The sequence below is a fragment of the Papio anubis genome, chromosome 7 (genome assembly GCF_008728515.1).
Source record: "Papio anubis isolate 15944 chromosome 7, Panubis1.0, whole genome shotgun sequence".
In the NCBI taxonomy this organism is placed as follows: Eukaryota; Metazoa; Chordata; class Mammalia; order Primates; family Cercopithecidae; genus Papio; species Papio anubis.
The window spans coordinates 49,071,902-49,092,136 of NC_044982.1; the positions used below are offsets into that span (position 1 = coordinate 49,071,902).

A 20,235-nucleotide genomic window follows, 5' to 3' on the forward strand; every position below is an offset into this window, starting at 1 on the left:
TATATACCATATTTTCTTTATCCATTCATCCACTGATAGGCACTTAGGTTTGGACTGAACACAAGCCCACAAATCAAGTAACCATCTCAAAGACAGATGTGTCTGAATTTCCAATGCATAAGATAGCAAAAAGATGCACAAAAATGGTCCACAATAATCAGTCATATAAAAAAGCATAAAATGGCCAGGTGTGGTAGTTCACACCTGTAATACTAGCACTTTGGGAGGCCAAGGTGGGTGGATCATGAGGTCAGGAGATCAAGACCAGCCTGGCCAACATGGTGAAACCCCATCTCTACTAAAAATCCAAAAAAAAAAAAAAAAAAATAGCTGGGTGTAGTGGTGCACATCTGTAGTCTCAGTGACTCGGGAGGCTGAGGCAGGAGAATCACTTGAACCCGGGAGGTGGAGGTTGCAGTGAGCTGAGATCAGGCCACTGCACTCCAGCCTGGGTGACAGAGTGAGACTCTGTCTCAAAAGAAAAAAAAAGCATAAAATACATCCTACATAATAACAACAAAGAACACAAACTTTTTAGGACTGATCCTAACAAAAATGTATAAAACCTATGTGAAGAAAACTACAAAACATTGTTAAGAAAGACAAATAAATATTAAAATAAATGAAAGGAAAAACTAGTTCCTGGGTTTTGAAATTTAGAATATTTGCAGGATATTAATTCCCAGTGGGACTGGAGAGAGGGTGAAGCTTGAAAAAAAGAATTCTGAATTTATCTAGGAGCATATACAGGTAGATTAATAAAAACATTATAGAAAGAAATAATGATGAGGGGACTTGACCTACCTATTGGAACTACATAAATGTGTTAATCCTGTACGGAAAATATTTTGAAATAGCTCTCAAAATTTTAAGGGCAATTACTCTTTGCCCCAGTAATTCTGCTTTTGGAATTTGTCCTACGGATATATCCACATGAACAAAATGACATTTATTCAAAGATATGTGTTGCAGTATTTTTTGTAATCATAAAATATTGGTAATAGTCCTAATATCTGTGAATAGGAAACAAGTTAAATAAACAACTATACAATGGAATACAATACAGCCATGAAAAATAAAACAATGCAGATGAGCAAAGATATTTTTGAGTGAAACAACAACATGCAGAGAATATATATGGTATAGTATATCCTTTTGTATAAAAGAAAGAGGAAAAGAGAAATAATCTATATGATCTATAAAATACATGACATATATGGTTGTTTACACACAGAATTTCCCCGAAGGAATATACAAGAAAATGATAACAGTGATTGGCTCCAAGGAGGAAAACTGGGAAGTCAGGGGAGAAGGAGGGAGATTATGTTTTCATACTAAATCCTTCTGTGCCTTTGAGTTTTGTATCATGTGCAGTAATTGCCTATGCATAAGACAAAATAATTTTAAATGAATTAATGAAAATAATTTTGGATATTAACACAAGAACTAAAAGATAGCTTAATACTAGGAATAACTGGCCGGGTGTGGTGGCTCACGCCTGTAATCCCAACACTTTGGGAGGCCAAGGCTGGCGGATCATCTGAGGTCAGGAGTTTGAGACCAGGCCTAACCAACATGGAGAAACCTTGTCTCTACTAAAAATACAAAATTAGCTGGGTGTGGTGGCGAGCACCTGTACTCCCAGCTTACTCAGGAGGCTAAGGCAGGATAATCACTTGAACCCGGGAGGTGGAGGTTGCAGGGAGCCGAGATGGCGCCATTGCACTCCAGCTTGGGCAACAAGAGTGAAACTTCGTCAAAAAAAAAAAGAAACTAAGAATAACTAACTGTAAAATAGAATTTTTATATGCATAAAATGATAATATGAGTTAGAAGAACCACAAATAGTTTAACAAATGTATTTGTCAGAAAAGAACCAATAGATGTTTTGAAAATGAAAAATATAATTTTAAAGTAGAAACTTCATCTCAGCTTGCAAAACAAACTCCAAATAAATTACTGAGTTAAATGCAAGGAATAAAATTAAAATCCTAGATAACTATATTGGAGAATAATTAAATACTATAGTACGTAATGGCTTTTAAAAATTAGTAATATTCAGTGATTAAAAAAAGATATAGCAAAACAGATATTCCTGCCATATGCCAGACACAACATAAACTCAATTACTATTGTTTTAAATGAAGGGATAGATGGGTGATTGCAGGAGTAATTTTACTTTTTGGGGAAGTAAACTAAGGAGTAATTAATGAGCTGAAAAACTTGTCTGAGGAAATCTCTAAGAATTTGAAAGAAAGGAGTAAACCATGAAAATCTGATCTAATAATTCCCTCCCTTAGAAAACTGACATTATGTACAGAAAAACAAAGAGAATGATGGCAGTAGGCTTTTCATCAAAACAATTCAAGACAGAAGGCAATAGGGCAATATCCTTAAAGTACTGAAAAAAAAAAAGAAACTGTCGACCTAGAATTTTACACGTAGAGAAAATATGTTTTGTAAATGAAGGCAAAGTGAAGACTTTTTTTAACGTACAAAATCTAAAGTAATTCAACAGCCAACCAGCATTAGAAATAATGTTACACAAAGTTCTTTAGACAGAATGAAAATGATATCAGAAAAAGTAAAGTATGATAGAAATAATAAATATGTGGGTAAATACTTTTTTATTTTAAAAGTCTCTGTAAAATCTAATTAACTGTGTAAAGCAAACTAACAATTTATTATGAGTTTTAGAATATACATGTGGAAGTAACATGTATGTCAATAGCATAAAGGCCAGGAAGAGGGAAATGGAAGTATACTGGTATAAGATTTTTATACCACACATCAGTAGTATAATCTTTTTAAAATTTATTTTTTAATTGACAAATTAAAAATGTATGTATATATTGTACACATGATGTTTTGAAATATGTATACAACATGGAATTGCTAAATCAAGCTCATTAACATATGCATTATTACCTCACATCATTTTTTGTGGTGAGAACACTTAAAACCTACAATCAGCAACCTTCAAGAAGGCAGTATATTGTTATTAATTGTAGTCATCATGTTGTACAATAGATCTCTTGAACTTATTCCTCCTATCTAACTGAAATGTTTTATCCTTTGTCCAACATCTCCTCAACCCCCATCCTCCACCCAGCCCCTGGCCACCACCATTCTACTCTATGCTTTTAGGAGCTTAACCTTTTTAGATTCCACATGTAAGTGAGATCATGCAGTGTTTGTCTCTGTGTGCTTGGCTTATTTCACATAACATAATGTCTTTTCAGGATTTCCTGAAAAGTTTTGAGATTCAATAGTATTCCATTGTGTATATATACCACATTTTCTTTATACGTCTATCCATTGATGAACACTTAGGTGGATTCTGTATTTTGGTTACTGTGAATAATTCTGCTGTGAACATAGGAGTGCAGATATCTTTTCAACATACTGATTTCAGATACTTTGGATATATACCCAGTAGTAGCATTGCTGGATCATAAGGTAGTTCTATTTTTAAATTTTTGAGGAACCGCCATACTGTTTTCCATAATGGCTATACTAATTTACATTCTCACCAATAGTGTGCAAGGGATCCCTTTTCACCAGATCCTTGCCAGCACTTGTTATCTCTTGTCTTTTTGATAATAACCTTTCTAACAGGTATAGGGTAATATCTCATTTTAGTTTTAATTTGCATTTCACTGATAATTTGTGATATGGAGCATTTCTTCATATACCTGTTAGCAATTTACATGTCTTCTTCTGAGAAATGTCTACTCATGTTCTTTTCTCATTTTTTAATCAGGTTATTGTTTTCTTGCTATTGAGTTTATTGAGTCCCTTATATATTTGGCTATTAACTCCTTATCTGATATATATTTGCAAATATTTTCTCCCATTATGCAGGTTGTCTCTTTCATGAGTGATACAATATTACTTAAACATAGACTGTAACACACTAAAGAAGTATACTACAGATGCTATAGCAACCACTTAAAAAAAGGCATAGCTAATAACTAATAAGCTAATAAGAGGAGACAAAATCAAATCATAAAAAATACTCAATCCAAAAAAAGGCAGAAAAAGAGTAGAAAAAAGGGAAGAGATAAAAATAAATAAAGAAACCCAAATAGTAAGATGACAGATTTAAACCCAACTATATCAGCCAGGCACAATGGCTCAGCCTATAATCCTAGCACTTTGGAAAGCCGAGGCAGGAGGATCACTTGAGCTCAGGAGTTCGAGATCAGCCTGGGCAACATGGTAAGACTCTATCTCTATTAAAATAAAAAAATTTAAAACAAAATAAAACAAAACCCCAAACTATCTAAATAATCATATTAAATTTAAATGGTCAACAACACAATTTAAATGCAGAGATGGCTGAATTGGAAAAAAAAAAAGAGCAAGAAGCAGCTATATGCGATCTATGAGAAACACACTTTAAATGTAAAAATGCAAATAGGTTAAAAGAAAAAAAAAACAGAAAAAGATACAACATGCCAACACTAATTTAAAAAAAGCAGCAGTGAGCATATTAAAACTAGATAAAATAGACTTAAGAGCATATAGCAGGCATGATTGTCATTAGCAGCCAAAGTTATATATCCTTCCAATTTAGGAAGAACAGAAATAAAAGATACATTTCATGTATCTTTCATGTATGTATTCATGAAAATAAATGCCTGGATGAGTCACATCCCAACCCTTCGCAATGGTGGGACCACGTGATTTAGTCTGGCCAGAATCACACGGATTTAGGAATGGTCATTTCTCAAAGAAGGGATTCAAGGCCACTGAATAAAGACAGATGTCCACTAACAAGTGGATGATAAGAGACTGGCTACCTCTCTAACACATTACACTTGTGAAGCACAGTCATGGTGTGGTCCTATCCAAGAACAATGTGACAATGATGGATGAGATTGACAGGAGAACATTTACAGGGCTTATTAGCTCTGGAGATAATTTATGTTACTTTCTAAGAGAATAAATGAGGAATTGCCTGAGAATTTATCAGCATAAACTCTACATTTTGGGATTCCTTGAATAAAAAAAAAAAGATGTCAACGTCAAATCTAGGTTTTCAGTAAAGACACAGAAGGTGATTTTACAGTATTATATATTTGTTCTCCAATGGACTTACTCAAATGCTCCTGTTATTCTTCAACATTTTCCCCAAATAATTTCTTCCAAAAATAAAATTCAAGCATTACCGCACCAGTGTAAAGCTGGGAACTTTCTAAATCTACTTCCAGTTCATAACGCATTGGGAAGCTTATTAAGGAAAAGTAAGACTCAGGATCAAGATGGAACACCTCAAATCACAGATTACTAGGACTGAAGAGGAATTTAAGAAGATTCTATTTCAACCTCCCTTCCACAGGGACTGAGCTAACCAGGCACTTATATGTGATCTTCAAGAAAGATTGATTGACCAGCTGATTTTAATGCATATTTATTTCACTTAATTGGTAAATGTCTTCATAGCTATTTGAAAAAGGACTTATTTTTTCATTCAGTGTGTTTTGCAACATACCACACATACACACGCATAAGTCAACCACCACTGATACCCCGAAAGAAACAAGAACCCCCAGTACATATTACAGGCCTTCTTCAACCTAAGGGTTGAAGAAGTTTGCCACCTACTTTTTGCTGAAGTGTTTTGTTCTCCATGAAATATTGCTAATAATTATAAATCAATGCCAGTACACAGATTGAGGTCTGTATCCTTTTGCAACTATTTTCCAATAAGATGTAAATTTTTTCTTTTTTCTTAAAAAAAAACTATAGGTAAAACAGCAACTCAAAGTGCTTTATATATATGTGTGTGTGTATATATATATTTATATGTGTATATATATGTATATGTATATATATGAAAGAAAACCAAAAGCTCAAAGATCCTACATGAAATATTTAACAGCATTCATATTCACTTGAAGTCCCTCTACTGATCATTATCATTATATGTGCTTCTAGGTTTTAAAAAATAATAATAATAAAATTAATCACAAAAATTTGGGAACAGTGAATACATTTTTTCTAACATTTCTGCTTCTAGTTCTCTCCCCTACTCTAGCATTTCTTTTCCTTCCTGCTTTCTTTCCTGGGGTTTGAGTCAGACGCCAGGCATTCCTTATCACCCTTTCTCAGAAAACACTTTGGCAAATCTGGCCCTGACCTGTCTAGTTCTGAGCTGGCTTCAAAATTTTCCATTATTATTTGCAAAGTTCCTGTTACCTAGTTTATGACATATTTCTTGACTTAATGTTTCACAGGGGGTCTGAAACATAGGCTATAAAAGGCATACCAAGTCTTCAAAACAATGCCTAATTACTAATAGAGTAATTGGAGGTAGGCACCAAAAGCCATGCCCACTTATTACATGGGGATCCTCTACAGACTAGGTTGTGAATGTATCAGGACAAGATACATTGTCTACTAAATTCTGACAGCAGAGTCTATCCCCACAACTTATTCTTCCTTCCTTACTCCCATTTTAAATCTTTTTGCCTTTCCTATTTCCTCTGCAGAATCTGTTGGGATACTCTGCATCTCTTTCACTTTATCCTGTAAATATTGGAAAATATTAAAATATCTCTCGATATATCAACGATGGGGTCATAACAGAACTACTAGGGTGGGGCAAGGGCAAGACTAGAGGATTTGTGAAATCCTTTGTGATCATCTGATTCTATGGTGATAAATCAACCCAACTGTAGAGTTTATTTAAAACATTATCACAGATATAAATGAGTTGAAAGGCTTTTGATAAATGAAACCTAGTTAATAAAGATTGGCCTATAAGAACTATCATTTGTGGAGGCGTATAATTGTGATAATAAAACTACATTAGCAAAACTACATCGAGTCTCATAGGCCAGGAATAGGGAGATAGAAGCAGATTTGGAGAAGAAAAATATTGTCAAAGCCAGAAATTTTTGAATATAGGTGATTCTCTGCCAAAGTTTCTCAGTCTAAATGGTAAGGCAACAGAAATCCTTGATGAAACACGACTACATGAAACCCTAAACAGAAACCCACTGTCTCTGGTCAGAGATTTAAGGTTAATATGTATTTGTCATATATATAAATATATACACAGTTGACCCTTGAACAACACAAGTTTGAACTGCAAGAGTCCACTTACACACAATTTTTTTCAACTAAATGCAGATGGAAAAGACAGTATTTGCAGGATACAAAACCAGAGTATCTGAGGGCTGATTTTTCCTACAAGCTCCTTCCACAGGGCCAACTGAGAGACTTGACTATATGAGGATTCAGGTATGTGTGGGAGGAGAGGGGAAGTCCTAGAACCAATCCCTCACATATACCAGGGCGTGGCATGTATGTAATTTACTCCTCAAAATTCTCTGAAGTAGTAGTTATTTTTTCTAGTTCTAAAAATTTCCCCTACTTTTTAATATGTGAATAATCAGCTTCAGAGATTAAGCAACTTGACCAATATAATGTGGATATTGAGAAATTAGAAAAAGGCGCTGGAGGTAGTTTTCCTTTTTCTTAACCACCCGAGACCAATTTTAACTTCTGCTTCACAGAGAAGTCCATGAACAAGAGGAGAAAAGCCAAAAGGAACAAGAGGAAAGGAGTAAGGGAGACCAGCAGAGATTGTCAAGAGTGTTGTGTGTCCAAACATCCCACTGAAATGCAAGCTCCATGAGGATGAAGATTTCTGTCCTGTAGGTTCAATATTATAGACCCAGCACTGGCCTAGCACAGGTATTTCACAAATATCTGTTGAATAAATGAATGAATGAATATGTGGTATGAATATGCTACTTCAAGTTTTGATTAAACTTAGCATATAAGGTAAAGCTTTTGAAATTGTATTAATGTTTTATATATTTTAAAAATGAAATTAAATCAAAATTAAAATGTAATCTTGAGAATTACGGTTTTGAGTTTCACATGTAAAGAGCATAGAATTCCCTACCCTGTCCTAACAACAAGTAAAACACTGATGAAACTGAAATATTAATAACTTTTCTTGGATCCATCAGAGAAGTGAGGTCACAGGACAAATCATTGTCTTGAAAATTGGAGAGACAGACAAAATAAATACAGAAACTTATGACACCAGAGCAGAAACTTCTGCAGGAACCAGTGCCAGGGTAAGAGAACCTAAACTACAATTGACGAATTGCTGGAGGCTCAGTGTAGACAAGTCTGAGAGATAAAAACTCCAGAGGCGACACAGTCATAAAGACATACCCACATTTTTGTGAGTTTTACCTATAAAACTCCATAAGGTCTTCACAAGAAACATCAGAGAAAAATCTCCTCATGTTTCCAGTTGGAGAATAGAAAAAGTAATCATTTACAAAATATATTTCTGATGTATTTCAATACACCAGAGCATTCTGTTATTCTCATTAACGCCTGCTCTTAGGATAAACTATTTTACTAGAGGCTAACCTAATGGGGTTTTATCAACCTTACGGAAAAGAAATACTTAACTCCAGCCTCCTATAGCCATTCTGTGCCAACTAAGGGGGACACACTTCCTGTCCCACATAAGGGGTGGAGGGGACTGCAAAGTGCTGGTGAAGTTCACAGTCCAGAGATACAAGCTTACCAAAAGATGGAGACCTAATGTTAGGACTATAAAATGCTTTCCCTCCCCCCACAACTTACCACGACATTACTAACGGCCTATTTAGTGCAGTTCCTTTCACCCATTATATCATGTCCACTTTTCAACAAAAATTACAAAGGCATACTAAAAGGTAAAAAAATACAGTTTGAAAAGATTAAACAAGCATCCAGAACCAGAGTCATATATGGCAGAAAATTAGAATTATTAGACCAGGAATTTTTAAGGATTATAATTAACATGCAAAGACTTTTCAAAGAAAAAGCAAATAATAGGAAAAGCCAGATGGATAATGTCAGCAGAAATATGAAAATTCTAAAAAAGAATAAAAAAGGAATGCCAGAGATGAAAATCACTGTAACAGAAATGAAGGACTCTGATGTGCTCATTAGCAAACTGAAAAGCTAAGGAAAGAATTTCTGAGTTTGAGGATATGACAATAGAAATTTCCTAAACTGAAAAGCAAAGAGAAAAAGGACTGAAAAAAAATGGAACACAGCATCCAAAAACTGTGGAACAGCTACACAGGGTGTCAGTATATGTAATGAAAATGCCAAAAGGAGAAGAAAGAGACAAAGAAACTGGGCAATATTTGAAGCAATAATGACTTTCCCCAAAATCAATGTCAAACACAAAACCACAGATTCAGGAAGCTTAGAGAACACCAAGCAGAATAAATGCAAAAAACAAAACACAAACAAACAAAACACCCTATACCAACAAAAAATATACCTTGCCTACCTATAGAGTAGCATAGATAAGAATTATATCCAATGTCTTCTCAGAAGCCATGAAAGGAAGAAGGGAGTGGAATGAAATATTTAAAGTGTTTAGAGAAAACCACCACCAGTCTAGAATTCTATACTCTGAAATTATCCTTCAAAGGTTAAGGAGAAACAAAAACCTCACACCAACAAACTTGGAAGGAATTTGTTGCCAGTAGACAAACCTTGCAAAACTAAGTTTAAAAGTTTTTCAGAGAGAAGAAAAATGATACAGGTCAGAAATTTGGGTCTACATAAAGCAAGCAAGGGCATCACAGAATGAATAAAAAACAGAACCATTTATTTTTCTTATTCTTAATCTAAATTAATTAATCTTAATCTAAATGAAAACAAAATAATAAGAGCAACAATGTATTTGATTATTTGGATAGATAGATATGCATATGTATGTGTATGTGTAAGTAAAATGAATGACAGTAATGATATATGGGACTTGAAGAAGGAATTAGAATGATTTTGTTATTATAAGATACTCAATACATTTGAAGAAGTAGGGAGTATTATTTTAAAGTGGACTTGAATTAGTTATAAATGTATATTGCAAACTTTAGGGCAACCACTTGAATAATGAAAAAAGGGGTATAACTGATCGGCTAAGAAAAAAGAGAAAATAGAATCATATAAAATGCTCAACTGAAAACTACAAAAGTCGGAAAAAGAGTGGAAGACAAAAATGGGAACAAAGAATAATGGCAACAAATAGAAAACGGTAACAATATAGTATATCTTAATCCAACTATATCAATAATCACTTTGAATGTCAATGGTCGAAATGGACAAATTAAAAGACAGAGATTGTCAGAGTGGATCATAAAACAAGATGCAATTATATGTTGCCTACATAAAACAAACTTTAAACATAAAGACACATATAGATTAAAAGTAAATGGATGAAGAAAAATATACTATGCTAACATTAATTTTAAAAAGTAGTAGTTATATTAATTTCAGAAAGAGGAAATTGCAGAGCAAGGAAAGTTATCAGGGACAAAAAAAGGCATTACATAATGATAAAGGGGTCAATTCTTCAAGAAGACATAACAACTCTTAATATGTATCTGCCTAACAACGGAAAATACATGAGGCAAAAACTGATGGAACTTCAAGAAGAAGTAGATGAATCCACTATTACAGTTGGAGACGTCAGGACTCCTCTATCATAAATGGACAGGTCCAGGAAGCAGAAAATCAGCAAGGACATAACTGAACTCAATGGCATGATAAATCAATAGGATACAATGGACATCTAAGATTATTTCATCCAACAACAGCAAAATACATATTCTTCCGAAGCTGACATGAAACATACACTAAAATAGAACACATTCTGGGTGATAAAACACAACAAATTTAAAAGGATAGAAATTATACAATGCATGCTCTCAGACCATATGGAATTAAACTAGAAGTTGATAAAACAATAGCTGGAAAATCCTGAAATACTTGGAGATGAAACAGCACACTTCTAAATAACATATGGGGAAAAAATGCTTCAAGAAAAAATTTTAAATATTCTGAACTAAATAAAAATAAAAACACAACATATCAAAATTTGGGGGATGCCATGAGGAAAACTGCTAACATTAAAAGCCTATGTTAGAAAAGGAGAAAAATCTAAACTCGATGATGTAAGTTTCCACTTTAGAAAACTATAAAAAGAAGAGAAAATTAAATCCAAAGTAAGCAGAAGGAAAGAAATAACAGAAATTAGAGCAAAAATTATTAAAATTAAAAACAGAAAATCAATAAAGAAAATCAATAAAACCAAAAGCTAGTTCTTTGAAAAAATAAATGAAATTGATAAGCCTTTAGCTGGTCTAAGCAAAAAAAAAAAAAAAAAAAAAAAAAACCAAGAGAGACAGAGAGAGAGAGAGAGGATACAGATTAGTATTATCAGAAACAAAAGAGGAGACATCACTGCAAATCATGGACATTAAAAGGAGAAAAAAGAAATAATATACACAATTCTATGCCTACAAATTTGATAGCCTAGCTGAAATGGACCAATTCCTTTGAAGACATAATCTGTCAAAACTCATATAAGAAATAGACTACCTGGGGCTGGGTGTGGTGGCTCGTGCCTGTTATCCCAGCACTTTGGGAGGCCAAAACAGGCGGATCACTTGAGGTCAGGAGTTTGAGACCAGCCTGGCCAACACGGCAAAACCCTGTCTCTACCAAAAATACAAAAAAAAAATTAGCCAGGCATGGTGGTGGGAAGCTGTAATCCCAGTTACTTGGGAATCTGAGGCAGGAGAATCACTTGAGCCCAGGAGGCAGAGGTTGCAGTGAGCCGAGATCACGCCACTCCACTCCAACCTGGGCAACCGAGCGAGACTCCATCTCAAAATAAATAAATAAATAAAATAAAAAAGAAAGAAAAGAAAAGAAATAGGCTATTTGAATAGCACTACTTCTATTAAATTAATTGAAACACTAATTCATAACCCCCCAAGACAGAAAGCAGAAGGTTCAGATGGGTTAGCTTGTGAATTCTACCAAACATTTAAGAGAGATATTACATCAATTCTCTATAATCTTTCTGAAGATAGAATCTCAGGGAATACTTCTTAACTCATCCTGTGAGGCCATCATTACCCTAAGAAAAAAAACCACACTAAGGCATTCCAAGAAAACTACAGAGCAGTATCTCTCATGATTATAGACTCAAAAATTCTCAACAAATTATTATCAAATTGAATACAACAATGCATAAAAATAATTATACTTCATGACCAAGTGGGATCTATTCCAGGTATGCAAGATTGGTTCAGCATTCAAAAATCAATAGGTTAAAAAAAAATCACATGAATATATCAATAGCTGCAGAAAAAGCATTTGACAAAACCCGACATCCATTCATGAAATAACCTCTCAGCAATTTAGGAGTGAAGGGAAACTTCCCAGCTCGGTGCGGTGGCTCACGCCTGTAATCCCAGCACTTTGGAAGGCCGAGGGGAGCAGATTACTTGAGGTCAAGAGTTCAAGACCAGCCTGGTCAACATGTCGAAACCCCATCTCTACAAAAAATACAAAAACTAGCCAGGCGTGGTGTTGGGCACCTGTAGTCCCAGCTACTCGGAAAGCTGAGGCATGGAAATCGCTTGAACCTGGGAGGCAGAGGCTGCAGTGAGCCAAGATCACACCACTGCACTCCAGCCTGGCAACAGAGCAAGAGCCTGTCTCAAAAAAAAAAAAAAAGGTGTGAGGGTAATTTCCCACCAAGGTTAGGAGTAAGGCAAGAATGTCCCTTCTCATCATTCCTTTTCAACATAATATTAGAAATCTTAGCTAATGTAGAAAAAGTATATAGATTGGGAAGGAAGAACTAAAACTGTCTTTGTGCCGGGCGCGGTGGCTCAAGCCTGTAATCCCAGCACTTTGGGAGGCCGAGGCGGGTGGATCACGAGGTCAGGAGATCGAGACCATCCTGGCTAACATGGTGAAACCCCGTCTCTACTAAAAATACAAAAAACTAGCCGGGCGTGGTGGCGGGCGACTGTAGTCCCAGCTACTCGGAGGCTGAGGCAGGAGAATGGCGTGAACCTGGGAGGCGGAGCTTGCAGTGAGCCGAGATCGCGCCACTGCACTCCAGCCTGGGTGACACAGCGCGAGACTCCGTCTCAAAAAAAAAAAAAAAAAAAACAAAAAAAAAACTGTCTTTGTTCATAGGTGACATGATCATCAATGTAAAAAATCCAAAAGAATTGATTAAAAATTTCTGAAATTCATAAGTAATTATAGCAGGATTGCAAGATACAAGGTTAATGTACAAAAGTCAATCATATTCCTATATACCAGCAACAAACAAGTGGAATTTGAAATAAAAATAACATCGGCCAGGCACAGTGGCTCACGCCTGTAATCCCAGCACTTTGGGAGGCCGAGGCAGGCAGATCACAAGGTCAGGATTTTGAGACCAGCCTGGCCAACATGGTGAAACCTCTTCTCTACTAAAAATACAAAAATTAGCCAGATGTGGTGACACATGCCTGTAATCCTAGCTACTCAGGAAGCTGAGGTAGGAGAATTGCTTGAACCCTGGAGGCAGAGGTTGCAGTGAGCTGAGATCACACCACTGCACTCCAGCCTGGACGACAGGGTGAGACTCCATCTCAGAAAATAAATAAATGAATAAATAAATAACATTATTATTTACATTAGCACCCCAAAAATGAAATACTTAGGAATAAATGTAACAAAATATATACAAGATCTATACAAGGAAAACTACAGAATTTTTTTGAATGATAGCAAAGCAGAACTAAATAAATGGAGAGATAGTTCATGCTCACGAATAGTAATACTCAATATTGTCAAGATGTCAATTCTTCCAAACTTGATCTATAGAGTCAGTAAAATATCAATCAAAATCCCAGAAGAAGAACAGAGTTGGAGGACTCACACTACCTAACTTCAAGACTTATTATAAAACTACAGTAATCAAAACGATGTGGCATAGGCAAAAAGAAAAATAGATTGACAAATAAATAAATAGAATAGAGATATTAGAAATAGATTCAACTAAATATAGTCAACTGATCTTTGACAAAGGAGAAAAGGCAATACAATGAAGCCAAGATAGTCTTTTCAACAAATGGTGCTGGAACAACTGGACATCCACACGCAACAAAATGAATTTAAACACAGATTTTACACCCTTCAAAAAATTAACTCAAAGTGGATCACAGATCTAAATGTAAAATGCAAAACTATAAAACTCCTAGAAGATAACATAGGAGAAAATCTAGATGATCCCAGATATGCCATTGACTTTTTAGATACAAAACAAAAGGCATGATCCATAAAAGAAATAATTGATAAGCTGGACTTCATTCAAATTAAAAACTTCTGCTCTGTGAAAGACAATGCCAAGTGAATGGGAAGAAAAGTCACAGACTGGGAGAAAATATTTGAAAAATATACATCTGATAGAGCGCTATTATCCAAAATATACAAAGAACTCTTAAAACTCAATAATAAGAAAATGAACAACTTGATTTATAAGTGGGCAAAACACCTTTACAGACACTTCACCAAAGAAGATACATGGATGGCAAGTAAGCATATGAAAAGATGTTCAGTGTAATATGTCAATAGGGAATTGCAAATTAAAAGCACCTATTACAACAGCCAAAATCCAAAACACTGACAACAGCAAATGCCTGTAAGGATGCAGAACAATAGAAAGTCTCATTCATCGCTGATGAAAAAGCAAAATGGAACAGACACATTGTAAGCCAGTTTGGCAGTTTTAAAAAAACTAAACATACTCTTACCATACGATCCAGCAGTCTCCCTCCTTAGTATTTACCCAAATGAACTGAAAACTTACGTCTACACAAAATTCTGCACACAGATGTTCATGGCAGCTTTATTTTTAATTGCCAAAACTTGTAAGCAACCAAGACGTTCTTCGGTAGGTAAACAAATAAGTAAACTGTGCTTTGCTGGGTGCAGTGGCTCACACCTGTAATCCCCCAACACTTTGGGAGGCCGAGACGGGTGGATCACTTAAGCCCAGGAGTTCGGGCAATGTGGTGAAACCCTGTCTCTACAAAAATAAAAATAAAAAATCAGCCAGATGTGGTGGCACACACCTGTAGTCCCAGCTACTCAGGAGGCCAAGGTGGGAGGACTGCTCCAGCCCGGGAGGTCGAGGCTGCAGTGAGCCAAAATAATGCCATTGCACTCCAGCCTGGTCGACAGAGCAAGATGCTGTCTAAAATAAAATAAAACAAACTCTGCTTCATCCAGACCATAAAACATTATTCTGCACTAAAAAGAAATGAGCTATGAAGCCATGAAAAGACATTTAAATGCATATTACTAAGTGAAAGAAGCTAATCCGAAAAGACTACATGCTGTACAATTCCAACCATATGACATTCTAGAAAAGGTAAAACTATAAACACAATGAAAAGATAAGTGCTTGCCAGGGACTAGGGCTTGGGGAAAGGATGAATACCACAAGGCACAGATGATTTTTAGGGCAATAAAACTATTCTATATGATACTACAATGGTAGATACATGTCATTATACATTTGTCAAGCCCGTAGAATTTACAACACCATGAATGAATCCTAATGTAAACTGGATTTGAGCTGATAGTGATGTGCTGACGTAGGCTCATCAATTGTAGTAAATGTACCACTGTGGTGCAGGATGTCAGCAGGAGAGGAGGTCGTGCATGTATGGGGACAGGAGGTATATGGGAACTCGCTTACTTTCTGCTCAATTTTACTGGCAAACTAAACCCACTCTAAAAAAATAAAGTTTATTAATTTAAAAAATCAGTTACTAAATATTTAAAAAGTAACCTAACTATCAAATTGGTGACATAACTACAGAGAATAATTATTTCAGTAACTTTTAAATGCAATATTTGACTTTCTAAATAGATAGATAGATAGATAGATAGATAGATAGATAGATAGATAGATAATACAAAAAGATACAGGTATGAACATAGGTATAGATATATGATACATATAGATATATCCTATTGGTTCTGCTTTTCTGGAGAACCCAAACTAAGATACAGAGACTAAAGACAGTTTATTACTCATAGCAATAGCAGTAGCCAGAGTATCATAATTTCTGCACTGGTTTCTCAAGACTCAGTTCTAACAGAGCAACACAAAGAGGGACAGATGACCCTGTACATGTAATGGGTTACATTTGAGCAAAGAAACTCTGCGTTTAGGTAATTCTAATACTTTTATACTCCAAGAAGCTTGCCTGCCCTTTGCTCCAGAGGGAGACACTATCACTTTCTTCCAACACCATTGACTATACAAACATCTTTGAAAATACAATACAGACAGCAGGTAGTTAGAGCCTTGTCTTGTAAGATCAAGAGAAACACAAAATCCCCATGGAGAATTGTCTTCTAATGATCTAATCAGCTGACAAATCTTAAAATTGGTAAAAATGGAACAACCAGACATCATATGTCTCCTGATGTGCTAAACAAGAAGTCCACATAACCACCCAGAGGTTGTTCTTGCCAAAGAGGCTCAATCTGAATCTAATCAAGTCCAGAAATGTAGCTACCAGCTTATAGAAAATGGAGGGGATAAAGAACAACTTGAACAGAAATTGTATCAGATAAATGATTCAGTTCCTCCATCCAAAAGGTGAAATTTAAAAAGATGGGAGAAGAAAGGACAGTTATGGCTTAAAAGAGACTTGAGAATGCAATGTCCAGTCTTTGATTCTAACCTAAAACAGTCAATTTAGGACAAGTTTTAAACAAAATAAAAGATTCAACATGGGCAGGGAATCAGGTAATATTGAAATTATATGAGAGAATTATATTATTATTATTATTATTAGGGTTTATAATGGTATTAGGGTTATATGTTTTTGAAAATCCTGTGTGTTCAAGTTAGTTACTGAACTATTTATGAATAAAATATGACATTAACATTTGCTTTAAATTACTTCAGTACCACCAACAACAACCAAAGGAGAAGGAGAAAGATAAAACAAACTTTACAAAATGTTATTAATTATTAAAACTGAGTGATTAATACATAAAAGTTTATAATACTATTTTCTTCTATATAATTTTGAAATTTTCTGTTAAAAAGTTTCATAAATAAATAAAACTGTAGAAGAATTTGTTTAAAGAACCAAATGAAAGTGAGAGAAGTTAATTATAAACATAGGGGTCCGAGGGCCCCTGATGGAGTTGCTTTAATTCAGACTCTAGTGGAGCATCTCAGATCTTCCGAAGCCTTACCTTCAAAAGAGAATAACTTCCATTTCCCTTTGTTACATTTTTCACTGAGGTAACAGAGTTTCTATTTTTTTTTGGGGGGGAGGCATCTTCCTGTCTTTATTTGTTTATATATTTTATTATACTTTAAGTTCTGGGATACATGTGCAGAACGTGCAGGTTTGTTACATAGGTATACACATGCCGTGGTGGTTTGCTGCACCCATTAACTCATCATCTACATTAGGTATTTCTCCTAATGCTATCCCTCCCCTAGACCCCCATCCCCCGACAGGCCCCAATATGTGATGTTCCCCTCCCTGTGTCCATGAGTTCTCATTGTTCAACTCCCACTTACGAGTGAGAACATGCAGTGTTTGGTTTTCTGTTTCTGTGTTAGTTTGCTGAGAATGATGGTTTCCAGCTTCATCCGCATGGATAAAAGACTCAAATGTTAGACCTAAAACCATAAAAACCCTAGAAGAAAACCTAGGCAATACCATTCAGGACATAGGCATGGGCAAAGAGTTCATGACTAAAACACCAAAAGCAATGGCAACAAAAGACAAAATTGACAAATGAGATCTAATTAAACTAAAGAGCTTCTGCACAGCAAAAGAAACTATTACCAGCGTAAACAGGCAACCTATAGAATGGGAGAAAATTTTTGCAATCTATCCATCTGACAAAGGGCTAATATCCAGATTCTACAAGGAACTTAAACAAATTTATGGGTTTCTATTTTTTTAAAAGGTAGGAGAGGCCGGTCACAGTGGTTCATGTCTGTAATCCCAGCACTTTGGGAGGCCGAGGCAGGCGGATCGCTTGAGGTCAGGAGTTTGAGGCCAGTCTGGTCAACATGGTGAAACTCCGTCTCTACTAAAAATACAAAAAAATTAGCCGGGTATGGTGGTGGACGCCTGTAAACCCAGCTACTCAGGAGGCTGAGGCAGGAGAATCGCTTGAACCCACCAGGCAGAGGTTACAGTGAACTGAGATCGCGCCACCACACTCCATCTTGGATGACAGAGCAAGACTCCACCTCAAAAAAAAAAAAAAGGTACGAGAGATAGCAAAGTAGAAAGAAACAGAGAGGAACTGAGGGGCAAGCAAGAGAGAGACTGATTTTTGTCTAAAAACAAAAAACAAACACAAGGGTGCATTTGCCTTGGATTTTTCCCCAAGGTCTCACTCAATCTATTTGAGGCAAAATTTAGCTGTAGTTTTCTTCCTGTGTCCTTTTAAATTCCTCTTATCATTATTTATTATTTCAACAAATTCTTACACATTGGGCACTGTGTGAGATGCAAAGAACATGAGCAAAAAAGATGTGTCCCCTTCTGTGGAATTTATAGTCTAGTGGAGGGGACACCCATTAATCTAATGGTCATGTGGATGAGTGTTTAGTCATCAACTGAGATTAATCCTGTGAAGGAAGTAAAAGAAGATATTTCTATAAGGGCAAATGACACAACAACTTTGGGAAGCAAATACAACATCCCTAAGGAAGTGGCCCTTAGATCTAAAGTATAAGTGGATGTTAACTAAGTACAGGAACCTGGGGAGAGCTGTTCTAGGGCAGTCAAGATGAAGGCCTTGAGCTCAGTCTGCAGAAAGGAAAACGTATTAAAGAGGACACCAGAGTACACTAAGGAGGGAGACTAGGAGACCCTTGCAGTAGCCACATTAGAGATAATGATGGTTTACATGAGAATGCTGGCAGTGGAGATGGAGAGATGTGAACCACTGGAGAGATATTTGGCAGTAAAATTGACCTGACTTGGTAATGGATTAGATATGATAATGAGTATGCATGTTTCTTATTGTACTCAGTATTATTTCTGCAATATTCACTTAAAGCACTAACATTTGGGGGGCTGCTTTGTCAGTACATGACTGATTAATTGATTGTAGGGTGCCAGGAAAAGTTACTAGGAGCTGGTCCTAAAGAAAGACTGAGCTAAGTATTTTATACGAAGATGGAAAAACTGTGAGGAGAGAACTGGGACAGCTGTCTAGCATCTCACCACTTCTGTCAATACACACATATACGTTCCAACTTACTGCCCAGCCCCTGAGGAAAGAGGGCTTTTCTGAAGTCAAGAGATCCGGTTTGCTTTTAGACTCTTACAAGCTGAAAGACATTGGTCATTTTAAGTTTCTGAGTCAGGGAACTCAAGTGCTGCCTTCGAGGACCATGAACAGAGACTCTTGACTCCTATAATAGGGTACCTGGGCTGAAATCTGGAGGGGAAGAAGCTGGTGGGAGCAGTTTACACCTGGGAGTGATGAGCCCTGCAGTACTCCTTTAAGGAAAGGCTGGTCCCTTCTTCTTGCAAAATCATGCAAATGGTCCTTTTTATTGTATAAATGTAAAGAATGTTCAAAAGAGTGTCTTTGCTTTAAATTTGTCTATCCAAAACCTGATTACCTCCCCACCCATAGAGGGAAAGATCGAGGGTTCTAGTAAGCAACAGTCTACTAAGTTTTCTCTAATGACTATAAATGTGGAAAGAGAAGAAATGGCAGGTGAGGTGGAGTTAGAAATGGGGAAAGAGTACAAGCAAGATAGATGTAACAACATAATCAAACATAATTTTTTCTGAGAAGGAAGCAGAGCAAGATGGCCAACTAGAAGCCTCTACATCCTCCTTACATGAACACCAAATTTAACATCTATACATACACATTAAATATATATATATATTTATAAGAACCAAAAATTAGGTAAGCAACTAAAGTACATAGTTTCAACTTCATATCACTGAAAGAGGCACTGAAGAGAGTAGGAGAGACAGTCTTGAACTGCAAATTCCACCCCTCCCACATACCCCAGCAGTAGGCACATGGCATGGAGAATCTGTGCACTTGGAAGAGAGAGAGAACAGTGATTGTGGGGCTTTTCATGGGAACTCATTGCCTCCCTGTCACAGAAGAAAGCAACACCAGGCAGAACTCAGCCAGTGTCCTTGAAGGGAGCATTTAAACCACCTAGCCAGACAGATTGTCCATCCCAGTGGCCAGAATTTGCTATCATGGGTAAAGTGCAATGGGGTCCTAAATAAACTTGAAAGGCAGTCTGGGTCACAAGGACTGCAACTCCTAGGCAACTCCTAGTGCTGTACTGGGCGCAGAGCCATTGGA

At 36.1% G+C, this 20,235-nt stretch overlaps 1 protein-coding gene across 1 annotated transcript in view; it reads left to right on the top strand.

Annotated features, from left to right (window-relative positions):
- Positions 1-7,802, top strand: part of CCDC198 (coiled-coil domain containing 198) — a 41,044-nt gene extending 33,242 nt beyond the window's left edge. The window contains exon 6 of the mRNA XM_009211601.4: positions 7,527-7,802. Coding sequence (XP_009209865.1) covers positions 7,527-7,648 — 122 coding nt within the window. The 3' untranslated portion in view covers positions 7,649-7,802. The remainder of the gene's footprint in view (positions 1-7,526) is intronic.
- Positions 7,803-20,235: the final 12,433 nt, after the last annotated feature.